Raw genomic sequence first — 22,718 nt, forward strand, 5'->3', positions numbered from 1 at the left:
AAAGTGCTTTTACTGCGACATGCGGAACGGAACGCTCTAATATCCAAACTAGTCAGTGTGACTGGAGAATAATGTTGTTAGACCGTTAGAAAAGAAACTGCTGAATAGGCAGTCAGTGAGCCATAGACTCTCTCTCTCTCTCTCTCTCTCTCTCATTCACTTTCTTTTGCTCTTGCTCAACTGAAGTATTTTTCACTTTAATGAATCCCCCTTCACAAAAGAAGTCTAGAGGTTTATTATCTTAAGCAAGGTGCTTGTTTCTATTGAAATACCATGAAGAGAGCAGACACTGAGGAAAACCATAACCTGCATGGGTAAATACCTTCCCCTCGTGGTTGGAGAGTAATGAAAATTCCTGGGATTTTTGATTTCTCTCCCAGAGAGACATAGAGAGGGCAGAGCAGCCCAGCACCTGTGATCGATCACCCCAAACTGCAAGTGTGTTTGTTGACAACCCCAGAGTGAAACAAAACCCACCAGCAGAAACTGGTTTGCCAGGCAATGCGCTGATGCGCCAGTAAGCTTTTGGGTGCTGATATTTCTTAAAACTATTATAATATGAACCTTTCAGTGGCATGACCCTTGCCTACAGGTTTAGCTACCTCTTCTGTTAAAATTAATTAACTGTCAAAGCAATTAAGGTTTATTAATGGTATATTACTGGTATGTTTGGTATTTTAATGGCATAATTTTTAAATTGAACTGTTTAATGTTGTATTGCTAGACTTTGTGTGGCATTAGGATCCCTTGACTTCCCCCCTTAAACAGTTAATTGAACAAGTGATTTATCAGGTAGTACAAGGTGATTAGTGTCATGCTGGAAAGTAACTAGAGTTATCTGTGTTTGACCTTATGTCTTTTCCCTGTCTCTCTTTTCCACAGACATGTCTGGAGCTGGAGCGGTATCTACAGACAGAGCCCAAGCGACTGTCCGACCTCTTTGACGAGGATCTGGACTGCCTGCTGACGCCAGGTTTCATGAAGGGGGACAGCGACGAGGACCTAATGGATCCACTGCTTCCCAGCCTGTCAGACCAACCCAGTCCACCGCCGCTGCTCGTGTCTCTGCCCAAAAACCTCCACACTCCCGCCAGTGGTAAGACCATAGAGGCAGGAGTAAAAGAGGGTAATGGGGGCGTCCACCCAGCACAACTGAGTGCCGTCACCTCACTAACGCCACCCTCCTCACCAGAACTGGGCCGGCACCTGGTCAAGCCAACGCAGACCCTTACCGCCACACCTGACGGCACACTCACGCTCAAGTTGGTGGCAAAGAAAGTGGGGTTGGCCACTGCTAAATTGGTGGCGACACAGTCATTGCCTTCCCCACCGGCCCGGGGAGCACAGAGCGACGGAGAAGGAGGCTTGGGATCAGCAGGAATTGGTGACATCCCAGAGAACAAGAAGAGGGTCCATCGCTGCCAGTTCAATGGCTGCAGGAAGGTTTACACAAAGAGTTCCCACTTGAAGGCACACCAGAGGACACACACAGGTGAGATTCCATCAAACCATCAAGGCATGGATTTGTTTGGATGTATTTGAGGGCCTCTCTTTAAAAAAAGTTAAGTTTTTCTCTTCAAAACCAAGAGGAATGACGAAAAGCATGCAAAAAATCCTACATTCTGCTACAACATAGCTTGGAGTGAGGTCTGTCTCCGCAATCATGGTCAGAATAAGGTAGTCGTCCCCCAACTCACTTTCAAACTAAAATAAGTTCAGCCACACTATTCAAAACCTGTCAGCACAGTCAGTAATTGCAGGATGATTGATAGACTGGCTAAAATTCGTATCTTGGCTAATTCAGCCACATCCACCTCTGCTTTGCTGCTGGTGCCCTCTCGCTGAACCCTGAGAGGGAGTTACGCTCCACCATGCCCTCAAGTCCTGCTGTGTTGATGGCCTCGCTGTGGCTAATCTTGCTCCTGAGGCCGGCTGTTGACTCAGCGGGTTTCTGCAAGCGGTAGCAATGCTAATCACTATACTAGCTCACCGGCAGTGTTCCTGACAGGGAACTAAAACAAGTAACAATGGGAGAAAGGAAAAATAAATAAGCCAAAAGACAGACTGCTGTATGCCAGCATCCCAGTCATGTTCATTACATGCTGGATTCAATGATATAATTAGTTTAATCCTCTTTTTTTCAGTTATTATTGTAATAGATTACTGGCACAGGGACATTACTATAACTGTAGAATTCAAGGGAAGTCTACTTGGTGATGGAAAGGTTGGCTTTGGCTTTGATACAGTTTTTGCACAGTTAATGGTGTGTATTCTAATGTACAGTATGGAGGCAATGTGGGATACAGCTGGAGTTGGGCGATATTGCAAAAAAAAAAAAAAAACTTGAGATTTTTTTTCAACTTTATGAATGATTCTCTATTACAATTCAAAATGCGATTATAAATAAATGGCGTAATTTTAGTTTTTTATTTATTAGAATGGACTTTGGAAAATGTAGATGTGCAAAAATTGTAACAGAACCATCTATAGCAAATAGTGCTAACAGTGGTTCTTTTACGTAAAGAATATTTAAAGAAAGAATATATTTTAAAAAATTATTATTTGCACTATTTGCTATAGATGGCACTGTTACTATTTTTGCATAACTTAGTGAACCCTTCTTTCTCGACAGTAAATGGGGACCATGTCTTTCGTGACATGAAATGCCACCGCAACAAAGAAGTCAACTTAGGATATTCTTCCATCCAGACATATTCGTTTGTAACTCTAAAACACTGACCAAACAGTTCGCTGTTTGAGAAAGAAAACATACACCACTTATCTGAGTTTGCTGCCTAGCTTGTTGCTAACAAAATACAAATATGGGGCATCAGTTTTCCCACTTCGTCTGTTGAGGGTGAAAATTACGTAATTCTGACCGGTGAAATTATCGCTTAGGATGTAATGCAGCATTATATTTTACATAAACCTGTTCATATGACTTTTCAAACCTGTACCAATTCCATATATATGAAGTAATATTTAAACCTTTACTTGCTATTAGATCAGTCCTCGGCGATGTGCTGCCTGTTCATTATCTAAGTCTTTGAAGGTAGTGCAGGCTGTAGGAGGTTAAGAAGGCTGTGTTTTTCCTCTGTATTGGTTTAAACTTTTAGCATTTATGGTTGTTTCAATTAAAAAATTTAAATACTTATATATGTAAACATGTACAGTCTCGATTAGAACATTTTGAAAATCACGTAAAAACATTTATTCGAATCGTGAAAATCGCCCAGCACTAGTTACAGTGTGAACCCTGGCTCTGAAATGCAACATAAGATTGATATAGGGGCTGTGATTAATAACTCCTGCTCCAGGAGACAAAAGTAAAAATGCATGCCCTGTAATTGCTGAAATTTGATACTCAGAGATCATTGTAGCTGTTGACTGAAGAAATGTAATTAACTGTGGCATTAGAACTCAAGCCACTGACGGGGGGCATCAGGGGGTAGTTGATTGGAAGACAACAAGTTGCTAGGAAACCCTATCACATGCAGAAGAAACGCAGTAACAGGCTGGTTGTTTGCAGCTCTGGACCAGTTAAAGGCTTCAATATGCCAGTCCAGCCAGAGCTCAGCGCTTCTCCAGCCTAGGGTCCAGCTTTAGCCCACTGCCTACCCCACTCTGCTCCGTACATTTGGGTTGCCAGGCAACTACATCCCACTCAACGAAAGCGAACAGTAATTGGCTGGTGCCGCGGAGTGTCCCTCCATTGCATGCTGCAACTGCACAGCTCTCCCTCACTCTAACTTTACACACTCACTCTCACTTTCTCTCTCTCTCTTTCTCTCACTCTCTGTCTCTCTCTGACCGGTTGCTAAGCGACTCCATCATGCATCTGTGCCTTCCCAAGTTATAATTGGCTGGTGTTGCGGTTGCCGTGGTTGCAGGTCCAAGCCTGCCTTGCTGCTGTCTGACAGAGAGAGAAGAAAGGGGGAGAAGAGTGGGGGCTATGACAGAAGGAGGGAGATGGTGCATGTTTATGAGAGTGTGTGTGTGTGTGTGTGTGTGCGCGTGTGGATGGGGGGTAGGGGTCTCTGGCCAATTACCCAGAGTGCAGTGTGAAACGTTTGGTGTCTCGCACCTGCGGCCCCACCACTTTTCAAATCTCAGTGTAAGGGAGGGCTCCTCTTTGGTTCCGTCCATCTGTGTAGATACAAGAGTATACATTGGGGATATTATTCACTGCTGATTTTATAAACCAGGAGAGCTCAAGGACAAGCAAATCCAATAAAAGGAAAAGCATTTGGACCGCTATGTGTCTCAGTCAAACTGACCAGAGAGAGACACCGCAGTCAGTTTGGCACTATACAAAGTGCCAAGGAAGTTTAGTGGAAATAATTTAAAATATGGTCTTCTCCATTTGTTGCCTGTAGTCCTCAAAGTGAACTAAGGATGGGGGAAAGAGAAGAGGAAACGGTTGCAGGGGTTACATCACACAGCTTGCGTTTGTCGTCTGTGCTGTGTCATCCTTTACGTTGGATTGCCTCATCACTGGCTTCCACATGGCTAGCAAATCCAGGATATTCCTAGATTATACAAACACTCACCGTTTTGTCTCGGCTTGCAACCAGATTTGTGTGCCTAGACATCCTCTGCATGTTGTGATGCCATTAATTGAACATTAAGCAAGAATATGCTTAATTTCAATCACATTTTACAGAGGAGTGGAAAGTAAGTCGTCTAATGAGTAATTCCTTCCTGACAGATCCTTGGTCATTCTCCATCTGCATTAAATGGCACTAGCCAATGTCCTTAGGCATGAGTGCTACAGACAGCAGCCCTTCTTTTACTGTACTGTCATTTGCAATCTGGTAAGCTGCACTTTGTAATCGAGCAAACCTAAATTTCACTTCAAACGACTCTTCAGTCTAGTTAGGAAGATTGGCGGACATGAGGAAGAGCAGTAACGCTGGCAGCTGGCTGACTGTGAGTACGATATTACTCCCCATTAAGCGTCATTAAGACCCCAATTATCCTTACCACCCCTGGATCTGAATCAGCACCACTGACACCCCTCCATTTCCTCCTTCAAGCTAGGGAGCCCAGGGCCAGAGCCCCGTCTGCTCGCCACAAACTCTAGCTCGAGGCTGGGGTAGAACCGTGACCAGAGCAGACACCCCACCCATCACTTTAAGCCTGATAGATAAAAAACTACAGCATGTTGAACAATGGGGATCGCCTCCCCCATCTGCTTAACTTCATCTGAAATTCAGATCTCTCATCAGGGGGTGGAGAACAGTTAATGGAAGTGGTTTCATGTTTTGGAAACGTGACTCTGGATTATAAATTAATGTTGTCACAGTGAATGAGTTAATTTGCACAGTCCTATTTTTTTTTTCATGGAATTTTGCAAAAAGAGGAAAATTGCCTTTGATTTGGCTCATTGAGTGTTCCAGACAGTTGGGCTGCAGTAAGAAATGTGAATAGTTGGCACGCAGAGAAGGAAGAGAAGGAAGAGCGAAATCACTGTTTAATATAACAAATAATTTTTATCTCCTGTTTAATGCAGTGGATCTGTCCTGCATAGGCACGAGTGTGTGTGTGTCTGTGTGTGTGAGTGAATGCATGTGAGTGCAAAAGGCTTGCTAATTTGGTGTGTCACATGTCTGCAGGTGAGAAGCCGTACAAATGCTCCTGGGAAGGCTGTGAGTGGCGCTTTGCCCGCAGCGACGAGCTGACTAGGCACTACCGCAAGCACACCGGCGCCAAGCCCTTCAAGTGTAACCACTGCGACAGGTAAGACACACACTATCATACACACTCGGCTTCCTTCTTAGAGACTGTGTGATTAGAAAGCTCTCTCCCAGAATTTTTCTCTGCATCTGAGCAGCAGGCACAGCACCTGTCTCTCTCTGTCTATCAAACCTGCTTTCTTGCAATCCCCTTGTGCGCACAAATAAAATTCCTTTCAGCTGGGAATCAGCAACACTAAACTGTCTTGCTCAGTAGTGTTGCCCTCCCTCCCTCTCTCCACATATACCTCCCACACCTCTCTCTCTCTCACACTCTCTCTCTCTCTCTCTCTCTCTCTGATTCTCTCTCTCTGTTTCTCTCTCTCTGAAATTCTCTCAGAAGTGCTGTGTGCTGGGATAGATCGTTTGGCAGTTAGTTTAAGACTCCCATTCCCTCATGAGGAGTTCATTCACAGTCCGGTCCTGTGATACTCATTACCAAATTACTGCTGCTCTCTTCCTCTCTCTTCCCATCTGCCCCCATCCTTCTCCCCACTGGTGCAGCATGTATCGACTCGACAGAATAGAGGGAAAAATAAGGGGGTGTGTTTCAAATACGCGAGTTATATAACAGCAATAAAAGGAACTTGGCGTGGCGCAGGAGGACTAGCACGCAGAACATTCCGATGGTTTTAGGAAGATGGACCAGGGCATGCTCAACAGCACGGTTATATACAGCTCGTGAAGGAAAGGGGCAACATTAAACATTAAATACCACCTTATCAATCCAAACTCTTTCTTTTTTTTGAGGGGATGAGCTATATATGTCATAGTTTGAAAGAGCAGCTGAATCAGTTCAGGACTGTTTTTTTTTTTTTTTCAGTAAGCTTTTCAGAACATAATCATGCAAGAGACGAGCACCTACACACAAATAGTTCATTCAGACGCACACACGCTAACACAGTACATCAAACATTGTCATTACATCCCACAGTCCTGTCAGAAATGAAAGCTCTCTTTGTCTCCATGTGATGTGACAGTGATGGGTTTAGGGAGGACTGATTGAGTATGTGTGTGTGTGTGTGTGTGTGTGTGTGTGTGTGTGTGTGTGAGAGAGAGAGAGAGAGAGACAAAGGGAGTGTGTGTTTCCAAAAGGAAAGAGGAGCACAAGCAAGATTTCCATGCACACAGGGGTAGCTTTGAGTGATAGCCTGTCAGTTGACAATAGTAGGATGCTGTCATTCGGGCCGGCCGCCCGGTGCAAATTACACGGCACGACTGCGTGTGCACACCGAGCCTGCTCCAGGTGGAAGCACAATTATACATGGCTCCCCAGCCTGCTGCCAGCATCACACCAGGGCCTCGTCTCATGGTCTCAGAAGCCAGATCTACTCACCTGCTCCATCAACAAACCTACTGGCTTCTGAAAGAAACTGTGGCCATAGAGTCATCTCCAAACACTGTCCCAACACTGTCCTGATTATGCTTTATGTCTAGGTTTTGGAGAAATAGCAAGGTGTTTGTACAGAATTCACTGATAAATTCACAACAGCATTGACTGTGGAAAAAGCAAGACAGGGCCGTTGGCATATGGATGTAGAATCCAGCACTGTAATTGACTCTATCTGATGCCAAGCTTTGACAACAGCTGCTTCGGAGCTGGGAATGGAAGTTAAGACCGAGTCCGCCTCCTTCGCCTCTGTCAACCCCTGGGGAGCTTTTTAAATTGGGCCCTGTGGTTCATGTTTGAATTGGACTTAGTATTAACCCATGCAGAACCTCGCTGCAGAGTCGGCTAATCCGGTTAGAGTGGATACTACTTGGTACATTTGCTAGTGGACACATCCACAGCTGTAATCAAAGGAAGCACAGAGTTTGTTCATTTTGACTGCCATGACTCACACAGAGAGAATAACTTCTGGAGAAGTTGTAACAAACAGAGAAATGTGTCTATGGATGCACTGATACAGATACTGGTATTGGGTATTGGTCCGATACTATGCCCATTTACTTGTACTCGTAAAAAACTGCTCCAGTAGCATGCAATGCTATGTGATGTATGCCTAGTGTATGTTGTTACGCTAACGACAGATGACATGAAATTAATGAGATTAATGATGGCGATCAACACAAAGCAGACTGCTAACTGTGCTGTGTGAGAACATGAAGAGGAGCAACTACAACACCTTCCTACTATACAAGTAACGTGGCATGAGGACTTCAATGCTAGCAGCACCCAATAGCAACCAACAGTGCAGCGAATGCTGGCTAGGTGAGAATAAAGGTCTACAAACTACCTTAGAAGAAATAAAATAACAATAAAAATAACAGGTCCGGTATATGTTCTTGATGATCAGCCACTATGATTGACAATGAGAGATTCTGACGCAGTAAAAACAATGAAACGTACTAATAGCTATACAGAAGAGCTTTGCCAAAGTGGAACAAAACCCGCTCTCCACTGCAACCCTACACAATCCAGGGTAACTAATGCACTTGTAAAGAACAAACATAGTAGCCTAAGTGCATAAAAATGGACATGGAAGTGACCGTGATTTTCATGGTAACTATATAAACCGAGGAAACATAAACAGATAAATAAAATGATCGGTGACATTCCCGATTGATTAACACTAAGTAGGTTAGTCATTTCAGTATTGTTATTGATATTGATGTGTCCTGAAAAAACATGTACTCGTACTCGTGCTCAGTCTGAAAAATGGGTATTGATGCATCCCTAATATCAGCTCTTCCATTCGTACCCCAGTGAGTTAAGTTAGAAGTTAATTTATCCTAAATAGAATAGCCTCTCACGTGCTTTAATGTGTGAAAGGCGATGTGTAGGCAAACAGCTGCTTCCCTCTGTCCTCTCCGTGAGCCATTCTGTTCAGCCTCCTTGAGGGACTTCATCCATGTGTGTGTCAAGATGATCCCACATTACCATCACAATGGACAGTGGAGAGCAGCCGTGGAAAGTTTAACAGCTAATACAGTCAGCTAACACACGCACATACATACTGTTACTGTGTCACACACACAGAAGCACACACACACACACACATGGCTCATCATTAATCCTGCCTAATCAAGTCCAGCCCTCCTGTTGGGTGTGGAGTGGGACTGAGTGAGGGTGAGGAGAGGGGGGTTATGGGTGTGCCAGCTGGTGTGGCGGCCAGTGTCATAGGGCCATCTGTCCAGCAGCCCTTAACACACACACACACACACACACACACACACACACACACACACACACACACACACACACAAAAACACACCTCTGCTCAGTAAACCTTTGATTTCTCCTAGCAGAGGCATTAAAGCACGATATGGAAAGAAAGCACAAGGGTTGTTGTTATTCAGAAGAGCTAGCATTGCTACCTATATCCAAAAGCTCACGTGGACCAGTTAGCATCATCTCATTTGCATAATGCCAAATGTGCTACTGCTATTAGATTTCCTTTCTTTCTTTTAGCAACGTTAGCATTTTTTCAGTGAACTATTTCTTTAAATCTATTGTAATTGTCCACCTGTATGTCTCTCCTTCACCGCCCTTCCTCTGCCTGTTCTGGAGAAGCACACTGTGGATCACTACTAATTAATAATGCATACAGCCAAAGGCAAATGAAAATTTTAATTCTTCATTTCAATCCCACACACGTTTTGCTGCTTTTTTTTTTTATTACCAGCTGTGATTCATCATTGTATACGAATGTTATATGGCAATCCTTGTAGTTTAATGTATGTAAAATAGGCACGGCATATCCGCTGCGGATTTTCTTCCTCTGTAGTAGTTATTACCAGTGAACTTAATCAAGTATGACAAAAAAAGCCCACGGCTCGGGGCAAAACCAACCGTCATGATTCAAGTGCAATGTAACTAATGCGACAATGCGATTTATAGTGTAGTTTCACCACCAGTGTTGAAATAACCCCCCCCCCCCCCCCCCCCCCCCAAAAAAAAATCCAGCTAGTCTCAGTTTTCTCCTATATTCCAAAAATATATGTTATTCAGTTTCTTTAACAAAGAACAGTAGAGTCGCAGCATGTATCAGTAAGCTGGCAAGCTTTCGACTTGAGACGATCTGTCATTAACTTAGGGAGAAGAATCTAGCGCTTAAATATTCATTTTTTTCCCCCTGAAAGCCAAATGTTGTTTTCTTTCTGCTCCGAAAGACTCCATCTGCAAAGCCTGGGCTGACTGTCATATGGTCCCCCATCACTGTGAGACCCCAGCCCGATTCATCAAATGCTGTTATGCTAGGCTAGTATCTCATGATTAGCTAACATTGTTTCATGTTCTCACTCTCTCTCTCTCTCTCTCTCTCTCTCTCTGCAGGTGTTTCTCCAGGTCTGACCATTTGGCTCTGCACATGAAGAGGCACATCTGAGGAGAGAAGGGAAACGAGAGTGAAGGAGAGGGGGAGAGAGAGAGAGAGAGAGAGAAGGGGGAGAGGAAAAGAATGTCTAAGGAGAAGAAGTGTTGTGCCCCGTCCAGAGATGAAGACTCCTGTGGAGACCTCAAAAACCCAAGCCTGAAGGAAACGGAGGCTAATACAAAGAATACACGAGGCAACGAGATCGGGAGAGCAGAGCTTGCTGGATTCTTCACTTCTTGACAGTTTTCAAAAAATATATATAATCACGCCATTTTCTCATTTTTTTAAAAAAAATCAGTTACTTAGCTCAAGTTACTAGCTTGGGAATCAGACACTGCCAAACGATAGCTGTTTTTCCGCACTATTGCTCTTCTTTGTACAGTAAATCATAAGTATGGGACAGAAGACCTGTGAACACTGCATTGCTCACAAAACACATCACATTTAATCAGAAAACAACACTTCAGCTCTAGAAATGTACTTGTGCTCTCAGTTACACAGACAACACCTTCTGAAAAAAAATTACTTCCTATTTCTTCCGTCTACACCAAGGACTCATAATAAAAACCGAACTGCGGTTCACGCCATGTACAGCAAGCTGCCACTTTGGAGGACGACGTTGCCAAACATTCTGGACAGTGACCAATGGAGCTAGTGGCCAAAAGCAAGTCCCTGGAAGGAGCCCCTGCGCTGACCTCCTCTGCTCTTCGCTTCAGAGCGTGCTCCTCTCTTCACGCCTGTCACCTCACAGGCATCTGAAACAATGCGCAGCGACACTTTCTTGCCTTTGTTTTTTTTTTTTAAAGACAGTGTTACAAAACAGAAGATTGTTTCTGAACTGAGATGTCTTAAAACTCAAAAAAAAAAAAAAAAAAAAAAAAAAGAACTTTTGTTTTTTGTGTACATGAGCGTGAATGTGCACATATGGGCACAGGGCTGGGAGGGTGGGGGGGAGTTTGAACACAACAAGTATGTGTGAAAGGTTCAGTTCAGTGGTGCCTATCTTAGCACTGACAGCAAGGAGTTTGAAGAATGCAAGGAAGAATATACGAAGCCCGAAAGGATTTGGGCCGCTGACTCATAAAGCGGAGCCCTATGGTTTTCATTTCACTCCGTTCTGATTTGATGCAGACTGTTGCGCAAACCTGGCGTCAGCACGGACACTCGTGTGATGCTCATTAACACTGGAAACGTTCGCTGGCTTCATGCTGAGACTGGATCCCATATTGGAGCTCAAACCCTGTGCAGAGGAGAAGGGGCTGATGGGAGGCCTTTCTCCAGCTGCAGCTCCTGGAGAGGACAGAGGAAAGCAGGCAGGTCATGTGACTCTGACTAGAGACGCCTGCTGGCATCAGGATCCAAAAAAATAAAACATGAAAAGGAACCCAGTGGCATCGCGCCAGACGAACTTTGCCTGCCTGTTTCGTATCCATTGTCTGCACTGACTTTTTTCAACGTTCTCTGTGCTTTTTTCATACAGACAAAAAGGAAAAAAACGAAAAAAAAACAACAAAAAAACCTATTATGAGGAGAAAAAAAACCCCGAAAAAATTAATCTCTCACATAGACACGCGCACGCAACAAAAACACACAGAATGGTTTTATTAGCTCATGGCTCTTTTTCAGAGATAAAGCTGAAAATAATCAAGGGAAAAATAATTATCATGTTAATGAATGAATTAGAAACAAAACACTGCATGGCAGCCTCTCTCAAACATACACACTTACGCACACAGATTGCTTCCCGGATTTTTTTCTCTTTTTTTTTTTTTTTGTTCTATTCCAATATCTTCAAAGTAGGGTTTTTATCCATTGTTGTTTTGGAGTAGGATTTCTTTCTGCCTGAAGTCAAGCTTTGAAGTCAGATGATGAGAGCTCATTCACATGTTCTAGCTATTATGCTGAACTAGGCCTAGGATGAGCTCTAGCATAACAATCAGCTTCTAAATAATTGTGAATGAGGTTATAATCATTGTTCCCAAGGTTGCAAAGTCTAGCAGGATGTTGGCCCACTGAACCCTCTCCTTGCTTTAGTTGATGAGGGTGAAGGGGGAGAATCAAAGCCATCATTGTAACATTGAGCTGTAACGTTAAGGTCATCGGCCTTCAGGGGACCTTCACAACCAGACTGATACCAAAAAATGGCGCTCATCTACTAAACTGCTCTCAAAACAAGGCCTGCTCTTTCTTCACTAATACACACGAAAACAAACACACTCACTACTATACAAACACAAGGACATAACAGTCTGCTCAGTCCTGTATTTCTGCTTGAATTATGCTTGAATTATTTTTTTCATGCTCAAGGTTTTTGTTTTATGCTCAAGGTTCTTGGTTTAAATCCATGGGTTAAGATGCAAAGGATGCCAAAATCAAAGGAGGATCAAGACTATTTGACCTCTCCACCACTTTTTGTACAATCATTTTGGGCTTTTGTGTCACTTTCTTCTAGACACGGCATCTATACAGTGATGCAAGCAAAGCAGGACACATTCCACCACGAACGTTGGTATAGAGTCATATTAGCATTGTGAGTAACACTAGTTGTAGATCATCAAGGTTTCTGCTGTGCACTGCGTTGGTTGCATCAGCCAGAAAACAATGGGATCAAATTCAGATCATTCTGATACACATCTAAAAGATATGACCAACCCTCGTTTCAGTGTAGCCATAGAAACCAGCATGATTTCATCCAGCTTTTAAGATGCTCACGTGACTCAAACTGAGGTTTCCTATGTTACACTATGAGAAACAGAAAACAACGTTAAAGTTCTTTCTGTCCAAGGAACTGCAAAGCAGCCTGGAAAAAAAATACATTTTAGTCACTTCCATATTCCAACCTGTAAATTGCCATTGTAAATGCAAGACTACAACTGAAGAACTATTTTTTTGCGTAGAAATATTATAACGTTCCAGAACCTACCAAATGATTATGAAAATAAAGGCCCGTTCATTAAAATAGCAATCAGCATGCTCTAGACATCGCCTGCGCTCTTTGAGTTTTGATCACAGTTTCCCCATCCCCTTTTCCTCTCTCCACACTCCAAACGACAGCAGTGATCAATGCACAATCAACTACAGCAGGAACATCAAATGCACACTTTGCCCAAAGATTTATGCGTCTGCAAGCAAACTGCTGAGTGTTTAAAAAAAAATGAGAAAGAGAGAATGAGGATTTTTATTGTTTTTACTCTCATTATTACCACTTATCAGATGCTGTCCCCTAACCTCCACCCTAAATCAGCTGAACCGCATTAAACTTTTTTTTTTTTTTCCTGAGCATCAGTGTGTGGCCATTGTCATGGTCTTGGGTATGTGTGCTTGTAATATAGTCATTTAGTGATTTTTCTCTTTCTTTTTCTCTCCAAGTAGCAGTGCAGTAACAGCGAGATAGTCGCATTGGTTTTAGTACATTACATATTATACAGTGGAGTTTACTGTTTCTTAAGGATGTCTAAGGTCAAAGGAGTCTTCGGGAACGTGAGATATGCCTGTTGTAATATAATCCCAAACTTTAAATGGAGCAAAAATCTGGAAGGGGTGGATTGCTTAAATATTTGTTATTATTGGCTATATTTAGAAAGCAACTGGTGGTTTCCTTTAGCTTCCAAAGCTTGATTATTTGGACTAAAAATCTAAAAAATAAAAAATTTTGCTTATAGAGTATTTTGTTTTTAAATAGTTTAATTATTATCTAAGACAGGAGTTCTCAAACTTTTTACAGCCAGGGAAAAAGATTTGACTATTAAAGTAGTAGTACAGATTTAATTTATGAGCTATTCCAACATTAGGCTGATTATTTAAATGCGTACTATTTATTGGAGCCAAGGTCCAAGATGAAATTTATAGACCTACTTGTTTTTTTGAGATTTGGATTAAACCCATTTAATTCAAGAGACCAGTCAAATAACTACAAAAACTCAATCATAAAGACAAATTTGATAATGGTGTGTTGTGATTTCCACCAATGTAACAAACTAAAAATAAATAAATAAATAAATAATCACAGACCCCCTGGCTATTCTTCTCGGACGCCACTTTGAGAACCCCTGATCTCAGGTACCTTCCAGTGAAATAAATGCCCTTCCGTTATATTTTGGCTTAAACAGGGTGTTTGTGTAACTATAACACTGAAGCAGAGGGATTTAATGAACAGGCAGATGGTTCCGCTTGACTCTAGCACCTCTTACAGATTGTAGGTGTTGCAGTTCTTAGTTTAAAACATAAGCATTTCAATACAAAAACATGCGCACTTCATGTGTACTCCTAGCGTAGTCTGTTATTCGCACCACTGTCGATTGTCCACATAACATGTTGTGAGATTTCGAGATGCACCTGTCACAGGAGCACATGAGCCATGACTCAATAGTAAAATCACACTGAATGTGACATTTTAGTCTCGTAGTCTACTTCGTGTCAGATTGGATCAGCTCTGGCATGGTAGAAGGGTCAGTAGTCAGTACAGTATGTGTCATCAAACCAGATCCAGTTTGATACTTGTGGATTAATTCGTTCTGCTCATGTCTTGTGATGTTTAGTGCATCTTGGATTCTGTCTGCTGTGCTTGTCTAAACTCTGTGTCAGTATATACCGGATTCACCAGTACTTTCCTTTCCTCTTGCTCTATATATATATATATATATATATATATATATATATATATATATATATATATATATCTCCATCTTCCCCTCACTCATTCTGTCCCCTCTCGTTTGTCCCACCCTGCATCAGCAGGACAGCCGCTAGCTGCTCCCAGATCACATCCCCGGTCCTCAATCTGCTGCATTCAGACCACTATATTTCTGCCCTTGCTTGTGTTTCCAGCAGCAAAATCTGAACGTCGCAGGCAGTCAATAACCAGGGAGCGAGCCACGCAACGACAGACCTCAGCTGAAACGCAGTCCCTCGAACAGGTGCTTTTCTTTTTCGGCCGCTTCCTCTGCCATGGCCGGCCACGACAGCTTAGCGCAGGTTGTGTCAGAACAAAAGGGAGTACAGTATATGCCATCACTCATACACGTCCACAGTGGCACGACAAAACTCACACCACTTGTACAGCACGTTTCTCGCTAGAGCAGGGCCCCCACCCACCCCACCCCCCCGCCATTTTCATCATCGTAACCATTATCCTCACCTGTCCACAGCGCACCCACTCTACCCATCAACCCTTCATTTCTGCTACCTTCGTGCTCACTTCCTCTCTGTTTTATTTTTTTTATTTGTTTGGGTTTTTTTTTCTAATCGGTTCCTTCTGGGTTTTTTTTGTTCATTTATGTTTTTCGTTTTTCTCCTTTTTATTTGCTGTACAAAGTGTTTAAAATATTATTTGTATGATATAATGTTAGTATGGTAATGTTCTTTATTAAGGAAGAAGATGAAATTTATTTTTGTTACTGGTCTGTTTCATAATTCTTTTTTAAATTGGTATTGTAAGATATCTATGCAAGAACTGTTCAGTGGAGCGTTTTTATTTAAGAATGTAATATGTGTAATAAATGGTAGAATCTGACTGCTTTGGTGTGATGTTTTTTTCTGTGACAAATAAAGTGAATTCCTGGGACAGAGGGAGATGAAACGGGAGAAAATTAACACGGGAAGTCTTTTCATGTAGCTACCAAACTTTGGCAGGGCTTTTTCAGAGTCAAGACTCATTACAAAATTATCTGACTTTTTCTCTCTCTTTCAGAAAAGAGGAATGCACTGCAACAATGACTCTCTTTACAGCTTCTATTAATGACTTCTTTTGTGCCCAGCAGTGCATTTTGCCAAAGAAGGGAAAGGCTGTGCACTACTGCTCACAATAGGAGTACTAGCTAGTACTAGTGCTTCTTCCTCACACAATGGTAGCAATTTTTACACTTTATTATAAATTAGACACCCTCATGAATATCTAACACCCCCCACCCAAAACTTGTCTCTCAGGGACACTTTGTGCGTCTTGTCCTTTAATTAGAATCGTTACCAGTGCACCAGTGTCTAAGCCACCATTTGTAAAACCCATGCCCATGACTTACAGATTAAAAGGGGTAATCGAATAACTGATGGCTAATTAGAGAGTAATTATGAGGAAGAAAAAGGTGATTTTACAGCACTCTAGTCATGTTAATGTCTTCCGGAGAGTGGTTTTTTTTTTTTTTTTTTTTTTTTTTTTTTTAAAGTCACAGTTGCTTATGGTTGTAATTGAAATTTGCACTGTCATTGTCGAGCTTCAACAGGACTCCAAGGCCCAGTTCAATTTAAAATATTAAATCCCTCCCTCACTAGTATCCATTTTAAAGCTTGTAGGCTATATGTCATTCTGTGTAATTCAATATCTACAATTAATGTTTAGCCACAATCCTGTTCTGTTGGGAAAAAACAATGAACGGAATGAAGATTGATGCATGGAACAGAAGTTAGTCCTACATTATGGGGAAATGAACAAAAGATAATGGGACAGGAAGCAGTCTTAAGTCTCCTGTGTCCATTTCTGTGTACTCATATAGTCAGCCTACCAAACCACAACAAGCATTTTGTGTGCCTTGATTAAAATTGGAACCGTAAGCAATAATTAATCCTAAGTAAAATTCTGTAATTGAGGGGTACCATGTGGCAGTGACTGCTTAATGAACTGACGCATCAACTCTTACACACATGCAAAAGAAAAGGACACCAAATTTTGCCTGTTGTCATTTTTCGGCGGTCTCTTGAGAACCATGTCAGCTACTTAATGTGCATGTCGCAGCCCACCCGTTCAGCAGAGCAGTCACCCCTCTCCCCTTGGTGCAGGGATGAATGGCTACGTCCAAAACCACACACGCCTATTACTGTAATAAATAGTACCACTGCTGCCAGAGCATAATGGTCCACATTATGAACCTCTCTTCCTTTATTTTCTGAGAGGCCACTAGCCAATGAATTTGGGTTGCTACTGTGCAATAAAAGTAATAAAACCCTTTTGAGGTTGCTACTACAATGAATAGTTTTAACCCTCTGAAATAAGCTATACTATTCTTAGGAACTTGCTACACTATTTGAGGCACAAGAGGAAAGACATTTCACAATGATGTATTGGTCAGTGATACAGAAGTCTGGAGAATGAAGTTAGCACATTGCTAACAACAATCAGTCAGATTTATCTAACTGACTAATCACTCTGGATGAACACAGGAAACTGTCAATTCGAGTAAAGGTTAAGTGATCTGATCCTAAAAAAAGGGGGCTTTGAAACATTTTCCCCCCATTTTCTCTCCAATTTGGTCACCCACCAGCCAGCTCTTCCCTATCAAACAACAGCTACCAGCCAGGGTGAGTGAAGGCTAACACATGCTTCCTCTGAGACACATGAAGCTAGCTGACTGCATCTTTTTTGAACTGCTGCTCATGCTGCGTCACAGAGCACCATATCACTCTCAGAGGAAAGTGCTATCCGCCCTCTTCCACATACCTGAGCTTGGAGATGCCCGTGGCTGCATTTTGCTCTTACATGTGTAAATCAACATGTATTGAGTTTTTAGCACAGAATTAGCAAATATACAGAATGTGGTCAGCTAACATACATGCTAATGGCATGAGGACATTAAGGACATTCTCATTTAAGTTCAGTCTATAATTTGGGTATGTTCAAAATGACCTCATCAGTTATAATTATAATATACACTGGAAATAAAAAAAAAAGAACAAGAGAACTTACTTTTCTTCTTCCTATGATCTTCAGAAAACTTAGATGATGCAACTTCCTGTTGAACATGTGACTTAGGGATGAATGGATTCAGGTAACAGAGTTGAGTGAATGTTGTGGAACTAAAATGTACATGTTTTCATAACCTATAATGGATGACTTGTGGAAAAAATATGTAAAGCCTGAGATGTTGAATGAATTCACACATTAAGGCAAATATATGATTTGTGAAGCATTTTAATGATTATATTTCAAGGTAAAGTGGAGTTATATGGACTGGGACAGGGAAATTGCTTTTGTCAAAGTGCTCTGAAGTGCTTTTATTAGGGTTTTATGTTATTTATCTGAAATATGCAGTAGGTTGTTGTTGAAGGACACTTTACAAATATCTAAATGCCTTTTACCTTTACTTTACATACATATACTGTATGTAAATGTATTATCAGTAGACACAAATGACAGCCCAATCATGGAGTGATGCATTTTATTTATTTGTTCTGGTTCTAATTATTGGTTCTGATACATATCTCACATTCAAGTTTGTGGTTGTTAAAATCTTCTCTTACTTTTTTAAAAAATAAAAAATAAAAACAGTTAACAGTCCTATACTGTTTAGAATGCAATTTTGATGTAGCAAAGGGTTCAGGTGGCGATGTGTGTGTGTGTCATATATTAATGTAACATGTCCTAGTGCCCTTGTATGTGTGCCAGAGACAACTGCGCCAAATTTAGTGTGTTGATTAAATGGATATTACACCGCTGATGTGATTATTGCTTTAATAGGGCTAAACCCTTGTAAATGATGCTAACTAACAAAAGGTCATTTAATTAAGCAGGTGATAGCTGAAGATAATGTGTAATTTGCGGGACTCACTGGCTGGCTGGGGAAGAATGGGACAATGTTTTTCGTTGCATGGATCTTGCCCCACAATGCCATTCGCCTGATTGTGTTGGAGTAAACATGCTTCGACGTTCCCAAAGGAGAGCATTCTGGGATTTGTGCAAACATGACAACAAATGAGAGACGAATAAGGAAAGCTCTCATGAGTCTGACTCTATTAAAGCTTGCGTCTAAAATAAAACCAAAACAGGGGGAGAGAACACACCTAAGATAGACGCCAGCTTCCTATTTCTGGAGTGTCAAAGAAGAAAGTGATACCTTTAATTAATGACTAAAGATTTTGATTTTCACCCAGGTTCACTTAGTCACATATTTCTACCAAGACAGTGATACGTGATTAGATGAACAAAGAACAAATCTGTTCTAAAAAGATACTTCCATAACATTTCGGTGTTCAAATGAAATCTCTGAGAGACACCTACATATTCCGATGCTGATAGATCTTCTCGTGTTGTTTTATTTCATATTGGTCCTAGCAAAATGTTCTAATGCTTCATTAAAAAGCACATCTGCTCTAAATGCTGTTAGAATGGGACAGCAGTGAGGCCTAAACATAGGAAGAGTCAGGGGAATAATATTTACTACACCGGAGATGATGGGTTCTACAGGGGCCTGTATCAAGCACAAGTTTCCCACGGGTGACGCAAGACAGGAAATGCTTTCCATCCTGATATAGTGGAAACAGGAAATGAGAGGAAACATGGTAGTTTAATTAACGCATGCTCCACACAATACTAACATCCTAGTATATACAGCACCACAGTAAGTGACTTTTAAAAGGCTACATAGTAGCGGTGTTACTAAATGAATTACATTAGACTTTAGACTTTATTTAGTTTGATTTTAATACTGCATTTACTATTTCAATGACTGAAACTATAAGGATATTAAAGCATGTGTCCGAGTCAGCTTTGATGTATAATTCACTCTCCTCCCACTAAAAGATATTTATGTGTTCAGTACAGGTGAAGTTTATGTAATGGTAAACATCATTTTCTTTCATCTATTGTTTGTGAACTAGAAAAAGCCTGAAGAAATATTTCTGCATTATGTACCACATGTAGACTAAGGTGTGAAACCAGTGTGCATAAGTACTGCAGCCTTCTCAGGAGGAAAGAACATCACGCCACATTGTCCCTTGTGGCCTTTTCTCAAAAAAAGCAGGAAGGAAACTTGAGTGCAGCAGTATAGAGGTCTGCTGAGTGCTACTCACATGCATATGTCTAAGTGTAAACTAAGTGTACATTCACTTAAACAGTTGAATGTGGTACCATGTAGCCTTTTTATGTTAGTATTCCATACTCCTGTAGGCACCCATTTGGGTCGTCTCCACCAGCCGCAGGTAATGTGCTATCAGCTGTCATGCTACTCAATCCCACAGCAGCTTAACCTGCTACTTAATTAGCTTAGCAACAAATATCTAGCTCAGCCTATTTATCCTAGCAACCCCGTGAGGCTTAGCAGATCCAGGCAGACTTGCCAACTGGACCTGAGACCTGGAGAAATGGCTTTCTAATTTCTATTATTATGGAGAATAAGAGGGAATAGCATTGCCAGCAGTGGATGAAATTGGAGGTTTGTGCAAAAAAAAAGAGAAAACAATCAAAATGTCTAAACACAGATTTACCCACAGTTGAAACAAATCATAGGGTGTAGCCTATATCTCTTTCCTGACACAATCTGCTTGACTAAATATCATTACAGTTTGGATTTATCTCAACCATTCAGATTCACTGATGGACTTTGGGTTGCAAATGCAGCATCTAATTTCCTGATAGACTTCATGCACCACTTCTAAATGGAGTCCATTATGATCTTAGTATCGAGCAAGAGGTACTAACTACGACGAGGTAAGCATGCTATCTTCATAATGCAAGCACATGGGTGTTCGATCCAAAGATGCAGCATTTTACTGAATTGCCAAAGGTCAAGGCTTTGCAGGATTAGAGGTTACGAAGGGGTCAGCTGCTCAAAGCACTTCAGCCAAATCTTCTTAGCACGTCTGGACAAGCTTAACTCGATAAGTGAGGCAATTACACTGGGTAGTGAAGAGCCCTACACAAAAAACATATCGCTCAGTGACGATAGATCAAGTGCTCTTTAAGATGTGGACTCTTTCATCATATTTTCCTCTCTTACACACCCAAACACACACATACACACAAAAAAGTTTCCTACCCACCCACTCTGTACTACACATCTTTTGTGTTTGCTTCTCGAAGGAACGCCATATTCCGCCAGCTAAGTGCATGTCGGAGAAAGAAAGGAGTAATTTTTCCCTCTCATCTGCTAATTGTATGAGCTTGTCATTTTCAGTGTGTTTTGCTATCTGAAAAAAGAAGGTGCTTTTTTTGTATTTCCAAGTCTGCTTGAGGCATGTAACAAACGCAATCAACAAATCCCACTGACCCTCATCATGTCTTTCAATACCTCTAATCAGGTTTTGATTGTATCAGAACATTAGGACTACATCCGCTAAGACTATTCCATTACCAGTGATGCTGACTGGTCACTCCAGTTATTTGTGAGTAGTCAATACCCACCACTTATATTCCCATCTGCCGACTGCCGGAACACTTTCCTGTCGCTCAGTATCTTTATCAGACAGCAGCTGGAGTGTCCTTAAATTTTTCAGCGTAAACACATGCACATCTGAAGAGGTATGAGGAAGCTTATCTCAAATCCCAGCCTCTTGTTTCTTTCCCCTCACTATCTCTGCACAAGTCACCCCCACCATCAGTGCATGGGCTCAGGAGTATCTGAGGCTGTCAGTCTATATCCTCAGATCATCACAGCTTTATCACTGAAGCTGTCTTTTCTGCTGACTGACTCTATCACCTGCTCAATTGGGGTGAATTTGCCTACAAATGTTCCTTTTAAAATATTGTAATGCAATACCCCACCAACATATATGGCATTTAAACTGTGGTGCTATTAAGGCTCCTCAAATGTTGTTTGTATATTTCCTTTTTCCAAACGAACAGTAGGAACTGGAGTCAAACTGTCAGTCACCAGGTCTCATAATGATTAATAGATTAAAAACTATTCTGTCTAAAAATCATGAAGCATGTGAAGCATCCAATAAGTGACACCATAGGAATAATGGAATAATGCAGTTTATGTCTTATTTTTGAGAGGACCAATTGAGCATGGAGACCCATGATGTGTTAAAAAAGAGAGAGTTTAACTCCTTGTATATGTCAGGTTTCATGTGTTATGACAGCCTTTGAAGGCCAGCTTGAAGGGAAAGCTATTTCCCCCTCCACTCGTAAGTAAACATTCCCAGCAAATACTTGCACAAGATGAAACCCCTTCTTTGGGTTTTTCTTTGGTTTTTCATTTGCTGAATAATGAAAAACACAAATCACATGTGTGTGTATAAATGCAGACCAGGCCCACACGTGTAAGTTGAGTGCTTGGTTACTTTTAGAGTGAAGACTGCTCAGCGCTACGAGTCAAAGAAACAAAGTCCATTTTTCGTCCAACCACATGACAGAAAAAGTGTATAGAAAAAGAAAAAAGATGCAGGCAGTCCTATATTTCATCCTGTGTTTTTCCTGTGATATCAGGCAGAGGGAAAAGGAAAAGGAAGCCCAGAGTGACACACATACACAAGCATGTTCTCTCAGCGGTGCTGACCAAAACACATTTCCTCTTTCTCAAGGTCTGCATTGTTGTGGTCACAGGTGTGGACTGGGGGGGCAGGAGTTGTAGTTTTTTTACTTACTGCCTGCAGAAAACACACATTCCAGCTGTGGTGAATGGTGTGACAGAGCACCAGCCTTCCAAAGCTTCCTTTTATAGTCATAATCTTTACTCCAGATTTAACAGGAATTTTTTTTTTACTCAACTGAAACTTCAGATTTTCTACAGAAATTAGATGAAACAGAAATGTACGGGGAGTAAGATAGTAAAAAAAAGAGGATGCATTGCCTTAGGACCTGCTGTCCTTTGCATTTCAGCAACAAACGCCACAGGAAGTCTCCCACAGCGACAGAAGCGTATCATGTGGATGAAGGGACTCAGAAGCTTCCAGCAGAGATGCAGACAAATGTAGGCCCAATATGCCAGCCTGATGCCCCTGGAGTGGCCTGTGAGAGGCT

At 41.6% G+C, this 22,718-nt stretch overlaps 1 protein-coding gene across 1 annotated transcript in view; it reads left to right on the forward strand.

Moving 5' to 3' along the window:
• klf7b (Kruppel-like factor 7b) overlaps positions 1–15,563 on the forward strand; it is a 38,332-nt gene extending 22,769 nt beyond the window's left edge. Inside the window, exons 2-4 of the mRNA XM_034304507.2 lie at positions 883–1,492; positions 5,616–5,739; positions 10,012–15,563. Of these exons, the coding sequence (XP_034160398.1) occupies positions 883–1,492; positions 5,616–5,739; positions 10,012–10,063 (786 nt within the window). The 3' untranslated portion in view covers positions 10,064–15,563. The remainder of the gene's footprint in view (positions 1–882; positions 1,493–5,615; positions 5,740–10,011) is intronic.
• The last annotated feature ends 7,155 nt before the right edge of the window (positions 15,564–22,718 follow it).

This window comes from Pangasianodon hypophthalmus, chromosome 5 (assembly GCF_027358585.1).
Source record: "Pangasianodon hypophthalmus isolate fPanHyp1 chromosome 5, fPanHyp1.pri, whole genome shotgun sequence".
Classification (NCBI taxonomy): Eukaryota; Metazoa; Chordata; class Actinopteri; order Siluriformes; family Pangasiidae; genus Pangasianodon; species Pangasianodon hypophthalmus.